General features: G+C 34.7%; 1 protein-coding gene across 5 annotated transcripts in view; it reads right to left on the reverse strand.

Annotated features, from left to right (window-relative positions):
- Nucleotides 1-2,470: 2,470 nt before the first annotated feature.
- Nucleotides 2,471-13,617, reverse strand: part of BCLAF1 (BCL2 associated transcription factor 1) — a 31,300-nt gene continuing 20,153 nt past the window's right edge. For 2 of the 5 annotated variants that reach the window (XM_061130193.1, XM_061130191.1), the window contains exons 10-13: nucleotides 12,851-13,031; nucleotides 11,639-11,785; nucleotides 5,273-5,485; nucleotides 2,471-5,109 (exon numbers count right to left, since the gene is read on the reverse strand). In XM_061130193.1, coding sequence (XP_060986176.1) covers nucleotides 5,104-5,109; nucleotides 5,273-5,485; nucleotides 11,639-11,785; nucleotides 12,851-13,031 — 547 coding nt within the window. In that variant the 3' untranslated portion in view covers nucleotides 2,471-5,103. Of the gene's footprint in view, nucleotides 5,110-5,272; nucleotides 5,486-11,638; nucleotides 11,786-12,850; nucleotides 13,032-13,617 lie in introns of those variants that run through there. The other 3 variants (XM_061130195.1, XM_061130194.1, XR_009690667.1) reach the window with 2 other exon arrangements.

Below are 13,617 nucleotides of genomic sequence, written 5' to 3' on the forward strand. Positions count from 1 at the left end.
CAAATCTGTGTCCCTGCATTGCAAGGCAGATTCTTAACCACTGGACCACCAAGGAAGTCTCTAAATTACATATTTTAAGCATTGTTTTATGACTCCATTTGGTGATGATATTCAACTGCTTTCAAAAAAACTCCAAGTGCATTTAACATTCCCCTCCTAGCAGCCACAGAAGTACCCTGGAAATTAAGTTTCTAGAGAATTTCCTGTGTCCAGTGGTTAGGATCTGACGCTTTCACTGTCAGGGCCCAGGCTCAATCCCTGCTTAGGGAACTAAGACTCTGCAAGCTGTGTGCAAACTCCAAAAAGTTTCCTTTTCTAATACAAATAAGCCAGAAAAATTATGACCTCCCATAATCAAGGATTAGGTAAGATTACAAATAAACCACCATTCTGGAGGGTGAGAGTGGTAATTTTGTGGCTTTTCACAAGCCATGGATTTGCAATTACTATGACAGTACCAAGAAGTTATCATTGTCAAATACAGACTTCATACTGTGAATGTACATCCTTTCTTCACCTCAGTTTATGGTTTACTTACTATCATTTTTTTGCTTGTCCCAATTTATTTTATGGGGTGGCGTTTGTGGGAAGGCTTTTTTATTTTATATGGGACTATAGTTGATTTACAATGTTGTGTTAGTTTCAGGTATACAACCAAGTGGCTCAGTTATACATGTATCTTTTTCAAATCTTTTCCCATTTAAGCTATTACAGAATATTAAGCACAGTTCTTCCCTATGCTATACAATATGTTTTTGTTGGTTACGTATTTTAAACATATATCATCTACTTTTGGGGCTCATTATTATTCAATCAAGAAGCTGGGCAACTCTAAGATTACTAAGAAAAATCTGATTCCAATTCTTAGAACAGTATTAAAACCACTTATTGTTTTCTACTTTCAAGAATCATCTTATCTTCTGCACTTTAAAAGCACTGCAAATCAGCTCACTGTTGTCAAACACCTAACACGTCCTTGAGATAAATGTCTTACATACAGATCATTATAATTAAGACACATTATTTGGAATTTTTCTCCTAGTAGTTGCAGGAAAGTGCCATCCTAAAGCCTGTTCTTTTTAACCACTGGGATCCATTTTTGAAAAAACATGTGAGGAGGTAACACAACAATAAAGAGAACTAGCACATTTAACATACAACTTTGGATTCATTTGCATAATGGACACTAATCATTACTGAATGATTCTGAAACTTGAGTCCAGTTCATAAATTTACACAATCTCTACTAAAGCTCTCAAGTCAAACAATGGAATACAGTAATTTCTATATATTCCTGGATTCCAAAATAAAATTTTCACTTTAAATTTCATTAACAGACTTCAAATTTTTAATATCCACTTCAATAAACTGAACAATCAGACCCTTGACACTCACATTTATAAATGATTTCAACTATATTTTGAGAACCCAAGATGTTATGTAACAGATATTCTAAAATTCTGTCAAAGGATCTATCACAATCTACTGCTTATATAGACTGAAACCAATCAAATACAATCTGAGGGTGAAGTTAATTTCTCCATGTTCCTTTCCTACTTAAGCAAGTTACAAATTCAGACAGGTCTCTGTACTTCTCTTTCTGAATGTGAAAGGAATATCATTCCACATGGAACAAAGTATATCCCAGAGATTCCAGCTGAAAAGTCAAAGAGGAATTTCCTGGTCATCCAGTGGTTAGGGCTCCTCTCTCCCACTGCAGGGAGCACAGGTTTGATCCCTGGTCAGGGAACTAAGATTCCCTCATGCTGTGGTCACCAAAAAAAAAAAACCAAAAAGAAAAAAAGCAACTATCTTATGAAAATAAGTCCTTAATAAATAAGATGGCATACTTTTATGTAGGTAGCTGATACATGTTAAAATTATCCAATGTAGTTAAATATACAGAGAAAGGAGTAACTTAACATTTGTATTAATAAAAATATTACCTGACTTAGCACACAAATTTCTGTGAAAATTGTTTAAAGTTACAGAATGGTCACTTTATATTTCAAGTAACTTACAAAAGGGTTAGGCGAAGTTAAGAATTACACCAGTTCTAACTCAAAGTGAACAAAGACTAAGATACCAAAAAAAAAAGACCACTTTTTAGTTAATTACTACATTTTTAGAAACAGAAGTAATGCTGATGTCTCCATCATAATTTATAGCTGACAGTTCCTGTATAAACACATGAATAGGAGGGCTAGACTAGAATCTGGAATTCCTGTATTAACAATGGCTTACAATCACCACTGTAACACTTCCCATGTTTCCAAGGAAAAAAGAAAAAAATAGATGTGAATTTGAATAGTTTTATAGAGTATTTACTGATCTCCCCAAAAACCCCATCATACTAGTAACTTTACTAACAGATGAGCTGGTATCCTAAAATTAGACATGAGCCATTGACATCAGCTGTATAGAACAGACACAGACATAGTCTCAAAATCAGGTAAACAAACAACAGCTCTTACCACTTATGACATTTTATTGGCATATGACAATTTACAAGGGTCCCTGTTGCATTATACATCACACTGAGTAAGAATCGTTTAGCCATCTACATTCATTCTTATTGGGTATATTTTTACTCAAATTGTAACTGAATTCCCAACACTTGATTTTAACTGTGACAAAAGGGAAAAATGGTAATTCCCAAAAGTAGGCTGCAGTAGGAAAAACAAATTTTGCTTTTTATATTAAAATTTCTAGGATGTTGAAAAGTGTACACAGCTAAAGACTGAGTCATGGCCTTCTTAAACAGCTTTCTTAATCCTTTCTAAAAATATCCTTTGGTTATTTTTATTTTCCTTCTCTTAAGCAAAAGGAAATGTATTAATGCAGGTTATCAAACAGCTACTATTTTCTGGCACTTGTAAACAAATATCCTTATCAAGAGCAACCATTCAGCTTTTAGAACATGTCATTAAGTGTAGAGTTGAATTGTGGTTTAAAGATATCACACAGGCTTCTTTGTATGCTTGGCTCTAAAACAAAGATAACAGCCGCAATGGCATTCTACTGAAGTGTTTTCACAATCCCCCTTCCCACGATATTCTAACAGGATACTCTTCCCCTCAATTTCATTTAATCCAAGTAACCAAATATGAGTACATGTGGGTTAACGCAATGCACTTGAACTTGTAACCTGCTGATAGGACTTAGGTAGCTTTATTCCTACTCCCTATGAAATAATTTCTGAGTAAATTCCCCTTTCCACTTCTCTTATGTGGAAAAGCAAAACTGCACATTTATAGTCATGCACAGAGATTCAGTATCGAAGCAAGTAATAACTGTTAAAATAAAAGCTAAATTTATTTGAATAAAATAAAATGGTCGTGAAAATTTTCCTGTGTTGGAAATCAAATCCATGTTGCTTCAGCATGTAATTACGTGCTATGCCGACTAGGAGAGTATTAGTTATGTCCTGATCAATGCAACATATACTTGTTTTTACAGTGTTTCCTTTCTGCTCAAACAATTTCGAAAAAACAAAATAAGAGAAATCATGCAATGCTTAAGGATTTTAGGGCCACGAACATCACATTTGTCGAGTTTTGTTTTTCTATTTTTCCCTCATATAGCTGTTAGGTAAACGCCTCTGACTGCAATCAAGGTGCCAGAAGCATCCCAAATCATCAGTGAGTATGAACAAGCCATACACATAAAATGCTTAAGTTTACACTAACACAATAATCATTATCTTTTAATGCAAACAAATACAACTAATTCAGTTGCTGAATTAACAAAATGAAATTTGACTACTTTTATATTATGCTCACAGAGCAGACTTAGCACTGAAATTTTACTATTTCCGATTTTCATTCCTTCTAAGAGATATCATCATAAACATAAAGGCAATTCACATTTGAAAGATTATCTTCCTGAAGAACAGAACCCTTGGGAAGAAAAAGAAAAACCCATTTTACAAACTGAAACTGAAATAGTGGGGGTGGGGTGGGGTGGGGAAAAACAAGGTAGATCAATGCTATGACAAACTTCCTGTCAAATCTCTTTATTAGTGACATTTGGAAAACAAGTTCCTTAAAATACTACTAATGAGCAGTATATTCTGTTTGCCTATTATTCCTTATGGTTAGACTATGAACTAGTGATTCACCTGTCTCAAAGCTCAAATAAGTATGTGAGATATGACGTCAGGTACACATCTTTTTAACCTTATCAAGTTATTCTGCAGAATAATCCTCTTCCATACCAGTATCAGAATTACAGGCTTTGTTCTGTTTTTCTTTTTTAAGTAAGACGTTCAGTAGGAATGGGGGTTTTGTTTATACTATTACAAACCAGTTTCCTCTCTCAAAGAACTGATATCTAAGACCATGACTCAAACTTTCAAAGAAAAACAGAGAACATTGAATTTTGAATGCAAATGGTAAAGGCTCCTAAAAATGTTTTTTTATAGTCCACTGCTTGCTTTCAGTTTAAGAAAAAATTTTTTTTCATACTTTTCAATTTAACTTTTAACAGCTAGTGCTTCTGAGCTATTGGCAAAGCTTCTTTTTCCATCTTAAACATTTGATGAGATGTTAAATTAGCTTACTTTACCAAAATAACAACTTTTTCCATGGTACATTTCAAAAATTAGTCACCCTACAATGTAGTGTGTGTGAGTTAAGGAGAATGTTAAACAGATGCAACCAGTTAAAATAATTAGTGTGGTCTCTATAGACAATTCCTCTTCAGGGATTTGTATGTAGAGCTAACGTTTACTTCAGAATAAACATTAACACAAACAGGGAGGTGAGAGAATCAGAACTTTCACAGAGCTGTACTTGACCATATCTTATAGACAAAGCAGAATTACAATGCATGTAACAAAAACAGTAAAAGTATATATTTTTTAAAAGTTGATAGTTACAAATATGGTACGTAACAATTTTCTACTTTATTTCAGTACAATTTTCAACATACATTCTACTATTTTTCAAGATATTTGAAGATTCAAAACAAAATTTCTCTAGACTACTTGCAAACAGTAAAATTTAAGTAAAATGCTTACATTCTTATTTGAAAACAAAAATCATGTAAAAAAAAATGGTGGGTGCAAGTTCTGTTCTCTGTTGCAATCTTACTTCAGATTCCCTATTCCTAAAAAAAAAAAAAAGAGAGAGAAAGAAAATAAAGATTAGCAAAGATATGAAGAGTGAAAATAATTCAAAATAATCACTGTATCTAAAAATCAAATAAAACTGGCCCAACAAACTCACACAAAAGAACATGTCAGAACCACTAACAAGTTGAAAATTTCTACCTTTTCTTCTTTGCGTCTGTCCTTCTTTTCTTCATTATTTTCCATGGTCTCTTCTTCATCTTCAACAATCCCGTCCCCTTGGTATTTGTCATGAGTCCACTTTGGACTGCTACCTGACTTTTTGAAGTTAAAGCGCCCTCTGCCACGTTGAAAAGTACCACGACCTCTTCCTCTTTTGGCCCAATAATCCACACCATCATCTCTGTCATCATGCTACAGAAAGGTTAAACAAAGAAAGAAATGTCTTTCTTGTAAGGAATAGGATTACATCCCCAATCGTGTTATTGTATAAATCTTCTGAAAATTGGGTATATGAGGTGGGTACTGTTCTAAAACACACAAAACCAATAAAACTGAGCTTTTCAACAAAAACATGCTGCATCATGAAAGTAAATAATTACATGCTTAGTAACCCAAGCATTTGAGAGCGGCCCAGACAGTTTTCTGAAGAATCTCAACTGCTAAATTACTGCCAGTTATCAAAATTTTTATTGTTCTGCTTTCCATTATTTCAATCTACTATGCATAGGTGAGATAATGTAACTGATATTTTTCCCCCCAAATTACCTCAGTCACAAATATATAACAAAGTATAAAAATGTCATTACAACATTATCAATAACATTTACTAAATAAAATAGGTGGTAAGAAGGATCTCTTACATATAGCTACAGACTTTTAAAAATCCTATTGAGATACATCTAAATTAATGTTTATTACTTATTAATCTTCTTGGCAAGGGCACAAGCCAAATCAAGATGGAATGATCCCTAGGGTAATACCTCAAGTTATTTCTTGTTCACTAACCTAAAATTCTGCAGCTATTACATCCCAACCTTAATTTTTCATTAACTGCATCCAAATAGATTGTTCCCAAATTACAAATTATTCCATTAACCAAAGCAATCTGAAAAAGTGAAAAGTACTTGGCTTTGTGTATGAGTAGATGAGCATTAGGAGAAGGCAATAGCACCCCACTCCAGTACTCTTGCCTGGGAAATCCCATGGACCGAGGAGCCTGGTAGGCTACAGTCCATGGGTTCGGACATGACTGAGCGACTTCACTTTCACTTTTATGCACTGGAGAAGGAAATGGCAGTGCTCGCTTCGGCAGCACATATACTAAATTTGGAAATGGCAACCCACTCCAGTGTTCTTGCCTGGAGAATCCCAGGGACGGGAGCCTGGTGGGCTGCCGTCTATGGGGTCACACAGAGGTGGACACAACTGACGTGACTTAGCAGCAGCAGCAACAGATGAGCATTAAATCCCAAAGAACAAAACAAAGAATGAAAAGTTCTCCTAGTAATGTAACTGCTGCCCATCTCAAACAAACTTTTTAAGTTTGTACCTAACCTACAAAAAATGGGACTGATGCCCCTTTATGAGACAACAGGTATAATACAAACATAGCTGCGTAACTTATAGAGTACGGCTACTGACCAACTGTCTAAAACTCACTAAACTTTTTAAAAATAATACATAACTAAGCACCTTTTCAAAACAAAAATGTGCCTTTGTGCATATTCACATAATACGGCTCACCCTCCTACATGACTTAAAAAGTTCACACATGTAATTAACAGACAGTGTGAAACAGCCCTCACCAATTTCTTTTCTAATTAAATCTAGCTTTATCGAAACAGTGAAAGATGACCAGCTAGAGGTATGCAAACTTCAAAAAATGAACTTAGAACTATCAAAAATGTACCGTTTCAGTACGTCAAAGTTTAACTGTAAACCCAAAATTGACTATTTTAAAATAGTCTGCCACTCAAAATAATATGTACATACAATGACGTAATTTCAGGCTCCTTTTTGTTATCAGCACAACTCTACAGAGTTTATGCTTTTTGTTTGTGGTGTTTACACAGTATTCCGTGAATTTGTAGGAAGAAGCAAATGGATTTTGAAGCCAGAGATATGGATTTAAATCTTAACAGAAACTGAGGTAATTTTACTTCCTCATTTTAAAAAAACAAAGATAGTCTTAAAGGAACACTAATGATTTGTAAAAAGTGCCCAGCCCAGTGCCTGAAAAGCAAGCACTCAATCAAAGGTGGTGATGATAATGCTTACATGGTGCTTATTTCTAAGGATGAGGCATTGGTCTCAGCATTTTCTATATACTCACTCACTCACCTAATCCTCACAACAACTGTAAAATACTGTTACTAACTCCATTTTAGGAATAAAGAAATCGAGGCACAGAGAAACTGAGTAACTTGCCCAAAGCCACAGGGCCAATCTTTTCCAATGCCCCTCATCCTGAGAGTAAGCTTCCCAGGAATCATGGTAACAGTAAATGATTACTAAATGAGGTAGCCAAGAGCTAAAACAGGAAAAGCAGTAACAAAGCTAGACACTAGAGTTAGGCTAGCAATTACTTTTAAATATACAATCATCTTACACAATAATCTGAAACCAAACAACAGCTACATCATCACACTGTGTTTTTCAAAGGATATCCCAGCAGATACCGAGTGACACTTTGATGCTAAGCATACTAGTAATTTTTCTTTTTTGGACAAGTGGCATGCAGAATATTGATTCCCTGACCAGGGATGGAACCCATGCCCTCTACAGTGGAGGCACGGAGTCTTAACAATTGGACCACCAGGGAAGTCCCTAAAGCACACCGAGTCTTAATCCTCAAATTCTTACATCCAAGATTTCAGTCTTACTGTAGACTAATTAAAATTAACTACTTTACAGAAGATAAAGGGGACATGAAATATTTACAATATGTAATCAAAAACATGTTAACTGAGGCCTTCCCTGGTGGCTCAAAGAATACACCTGCCAATGCAGGAGACACAGGTTCGATCCCTGATCCAGGATGATCCCAAGTGCCATGGCCAACTAAGCCTGTGCGTCACAACTAGTAAGCCTGTGCACGAGAGCCCAGAAACCACATCTGAGCTCACAGGCCCTAGAACCCATGATCTGCAACAAGAGAAGCCACTGCAATGAAAGTCTGAACATCACAACTAGAGAAAAAGCATGAGCAGCAGCAAAAACACAGCATAGTCAAAAATAAGTAAAATTATTAAAGGAAAATTCCAGTTCAAAAAAAATATGTTAACAAAGGAGGCCATATTAGAATCAAAACCTTCTGAATCGTCTTCTCTTCTCTACAGAATGATCAAGTTTCAAAAGAGTTAATTTACTAAAGTTCCAATGCAAATCTCTGTCCCCACAAGGAATTTTCTCTTCCTCAGATGACATTAACACGGGGAACTTAACCCATTTCAGTACTTTCCCATTTGCTCCAACTCTACAAATACTCTCAAATCCCTCTACAGAATCTCAGGTTCTAAAGACTACTATCTTTCCTGAAATATTTATTATTGAAAACATTATCTTATCTTTGCATAACTCAAAGTTTAGAGAAGGGAAATTTCAGATAAGAATGCAGTAACTGTTACCAAGTACTAGAGGAAAAATGATACATGCCATTAAGAATCTTTGGACCCCAAGGCATGGGTTCAAATCCTAACCCCACTCCTTCTGGCTGCGCACCTTTGGTCAAGCTGCTCAATCTCTTTACCCCTGTGTTTTTCATCTGTACAAACTGAATAACGGTCCTACCTCAAAATGACTTTACAAGCATGGAAATAAGCGACTTTCACTTTCAGTTCAAAACACTTAGAAATGGTGCCAAGCAAAATGCTCAGTAAATGTTATCCGTTATTATTACTAAGTATTAAATGTTTCATTACTATGGACAGAATGTCCATGCTTATTAATTATTCTGAAAAAAAAAAACCTAGAGGAATCTATAGCTTTCACCTTCATTCTGAATTAAAAAAAATTTTTGTATTTCTATTCTCATCACTGAAAAATACCTTTGCAGACTATCCATAAATTTATATACACATGTAGAAACCAAAGCTGTCATTCCAATGGCTCATTAATTAAGAACCAAAATAATTAATTTGGGGAACTGATTTATATATAAGAAATGTGACATTAATTTTACTTCTAGTGAGCATTAGCCTGTGACAAATGCACACGTATGTCTTATACAGAAATGAAGATTTTAAAATATAGTACAGAATAGCAACATGTAAAATGTTAACACTCATCTTGATTAGTGTAACTAAAGCCTAATTACACGCTAATCAAAAATAATTATGTCCCAATTTAAGACAAAAACTATGATACTAGAAAGAATGTCATAGAAAAGTCAAAGTGAAAGTGTTGGTCACTCAGTTGTGTCTTTACAACCCCATGGACTGTAGACCACCAGGCTCCTTCATCCATGGGACTCTTCAGTCAAGAACACTGAGTGGGTAGCCATTCCCTTCTCCAGGGAATCTTCCCAACCCAGGGATCAAACCTGGGTCTCATGCACTGCAGGCAGCTTCTTTTACCCTCTGAGCCACCAAATTAAATATTTGTAAAATGTTTAAAGTGTTAAACAATTATTTAACTTGTTCACCTCTCATTTCCTTAACTTTCTGTGCTTTTACACTTGTTTTACCATCTGGCAGTTTTATAAGACTTGCTCCTCACCCACACCTTTGAAAGGTTGGCCTTTTAATCTCTTCTGACTGGGTGATATTACTGTGGTTTTGTGACTTTATGATGGCATCTAGATTTTTCTCTCTCTAGATCTGCATTAGCAACTACCTACACTGCACATTTCCACTTATTGTGTCTTGGGCGCTTCTGTAACAGAACTTAACCTTCACCTCAAATGAGCTGCTTTCCTCTGTATTCCCTGTGCTTGCAATATCCTTTCTTCTCACTACCAACACCAAACTAGAGGGTCCCTGAATAAGCCCTCATAAATGTGGCTTTAACATTTTTCAAAACCAGTCGCTCAGACACTCAATTTATTTCTCAGATCTGTTTGTCACAGCCATGTTTTTCCAAACTCTGCTTAACATCCAAATTTACTCAAGTATTATTGTCTTCCACAATTTGGCTCCTGCTTCTTAATTCTCCCAAACTTATAACAATCATTTAGTCATGTGAGTACTGGAGTTCTCTATATTAGGATGTTTCACTCCTGCTTTTTTACAGCACACCTGCTCATCTTTTAAGCTTATGATTCAATCCTAACTTCTCTACAAAGTCTCTCTTAATCAGTGTCTCCTTTGCAATAATCCACTCTTCCTTGGGAGGACATCTACCATATGTATTTAGAATGTTCTCTATTATCAGTCTCTTACACCAAGAATTGAAATCCTATGTATCTTTCCATCCATAGCATAAACAGCAGTGTATTAATTCATAAATTCCTATATTAAAAATGAAATATCTTTTAAACTTTCTGTAACTGAATAAAACACCTTCCACTTTCCAGAGATTGTCAAGTCAAGCATAAATTTGTCCTCAAAGGAGCATAAATTGTGGAAACATTAAGCATAATGCACTCTAAAAATTTAACTTTTCCAGACTCTTAAGTCATTAAAGTACTCCAAAAAAGAGGCAAATGGAAATTAATTTTTGAAATGACTACAATGCCCATTCTTCAACCAAAATATAGATCTAGTTCAGAACACAACTATATAGTAGTCTACCTTGGCAGATGGCTGGGACATTCAGCTTTATTCAAACATACTCGTAAAAAGTCAAACGAAAGACACATTTCTAAAAACTCAGCACTATTTTCCTCCTTGCTTCAACAAAACAACTAGTCTCCAGAAATAATCTCTAAAACATGACCTCCCTGAAAAGCTATGACAAAAATGAATATTCTGTTAATAGTTTTGGTATTTCCTTAAGTTTCTATAATGGAAGATAAACCCTCTTCTTGCGTGCCAAAGCGCAAAAAATTTCCATCATTACTTAGAGAATCTTTCAGGACCCACCTCCTCTAGCTTCATCCCTTACAAACTACTTCAGAAAGAAGAGCATCACAAGGAAGCATCAAATTAATGTATATCTAGCAATTTTCCCATAATGTAATTTTTCAATCTTCCTTTTACTCCAATAAAAGTTAACAGCCTCCTGAAAACCTTAATTACATGCACTGTGGAAGAATTCTCCTTGTCTTTCAATTAAACAAACAGCTGCAGTGATGAAAGGGAAATCTTAATGATTTACCTTCTCAACTTTACCGTCTTATAGACAGATATGAAACAATTTAATGTTTTTCTCTGAATGTGACTATCAAATCAGGTATATTTTTACTTTACCCTGACCAGTCCATAGGTAATATCAATAAGGTATAAACAGGACTAAAGGGACCCACATGTTCAAAACTTCAAATCATCTGGGTAATGATTTATTTTAAAAGTTTCCTATATTACAGTAAATATTCTCATAGTAGTGGATGCCTGTACTCAAATGTATTCACCCAGTATGCTTTGAAAATTATTGCAAACCAAATAAACAGAGATTTCTAACACCCACCAAGAAGTACTTCTTGCTCTTTGGGGTATATTCTGGATCCCATTCCTCTTCCTTCGGTCTCTTTTGAAAAGTAGTATTTGAGTTGTTTGGACCAGTATTTGTCCCAGCAAAAACTCCTCTGGCTCTTCCTCTGCCTCTAATTCGAAACTGATTAACAAAGTTGTTTAGTAATGAAATCAAAAGGTATTAAGTTACATGCAAACTCTAATTTTACTGCAGTAACAAAAAACGTTCCCTAATTTCTTCCCTAAATCTCAACTTCACAGCCACTGAGGATGGGAAGGGTGGTCATTTTATACTAGTGAGGAGGGAAAAAATTCTGCCTATTGAAAGCTGAATAGGTTAAGAAGAAATGCACAGTCAACCTAAGTTGTCAGAACACTGCACTTTCTTCACGGCCTGAACTAAAATTTTTAAATAGTTTAAACTTTAAAAAGTTGGTTTTTTTCCCTTTTACTAGCCAAAAGAGTGTCTAATTTCTTTGAATTACACAGGAGTCCTGAGTGTTAACCACATCTATCACCATATGGGCAAAGCTCTTCTCTTTCCCAAATGATCTAATTAATAAACCCTACTAACAACTAACTGGATACTAGCTCAAGTTAGAAATCTGAACCTAGAAATTAGTCAAGAAGATGCACTACTATGAAGTCATTAAAATTACAATTGTAAGAATTTATGGAAACATGGGAATAATAATATATATACTAGGAAGGATAAAAAGTCATGTAATTTCTATGACTGACACACATATAAAAAAGAACTTGAACAGGTAAAAATGAAAATAGTTGTTAATACAAACCGATTTTTTTTGTTTCAAGACATGTTCTTATTAATAAAAAAGTGATTAAAGAAATGGATCTAAATCATTAACTTCATTTGACTCTTGGGTCTCTAAGCACTATGCAGAGTTATTGATTCCAAAGTTAAGTTATAGAGATGTTTCTAAATCTCAAAATGGCATACTTTCAAAATCGGGCAAAAACATGGATTTTTTACTTTCTATACAAAGGAGGTTATCATCCCAGCTCCAGCTCCTCCTCACTCTCCCAAATGGCATTTCTTAATGAAGATATATCAAATACCATTTTAAAGACTATAGGAGTAATGACTCACACAACAATGACTAAATCATCATATATCTTACTTTCCTTATGTACAGTGCTCTAAAGTAAAGTTCTGTCAAAGACAGAAAATAATTTTATTACTTACAAAGGTTCCTCGTGGTCGGCTAACTCCTGCAAAGCCTGAGTATTCTTTCAGTTCATGGTGAGTTTTAAATTCTTCTTCTCTTTCCTTCTTACTCTCCTTTTCTTCTCGAGAACTAGGAGAAGAAGGTGATGCTGAAGAGGATGAAGATCGAGAATGATCTTGCTCTCTACTTTTATGTTTACTGAAAAATAAAAGAAACAAGAAAAATATGCTATTTTTAAAAAAGATTAAGAAAGACCCTGATGTATTTTACAATAAGAGGGATATTTTTCAAGTCAAAGAAACTATCCCCTATTAAAATTATCATGAAACTAAAATGATTGGGTGTTCAACTTTGCCATAGTCTGTTTCCATTCTCCTCCAATATTTGTTTTATATCACTACTGGAAAACATGCTATGACCTGCCAGTTAGAAACTAGCAGCCTGGAAACTTCAAGAATATAAAGTTCAGTTCTTCAACATTTTTAACTTTTTTTTTTTTTTTTTTAAAGGAAAGGAAGGGAAGAGTAGGAAAAAGTATGAATGTCCTTAAGGCCATGTTTCAAAATGACTGCAGTTTGTACAACCCTGGGTAAAAACAGTTGATAGGTTTGGGCCATAACTCCATTATTGAAATAAAAAGCATATGACATTATAAATACCAGTAAATTAAAATTAATCATAAATTAAGAAAACACGAGTAAAATTACCACCATTCACCTAATGAACAGCAAGAAAAACGATTATCTATGATACTTAGTATTCCTATTATTTACTTGACTCTATC

This window comes from Dama dama, chromosome 26 (genome assembly GCF_033118175.1).
Source record: "Dama dama isolate Ldn47 chromosome 26, ASM3311817v1, whole genome shotgun sequence".
NCBI classification, from domain to species: Eukaryota; Metazoa; Chordata; class Mammalia; order Artiodactyla; family Cervidae; genus Dama; species Dama dama.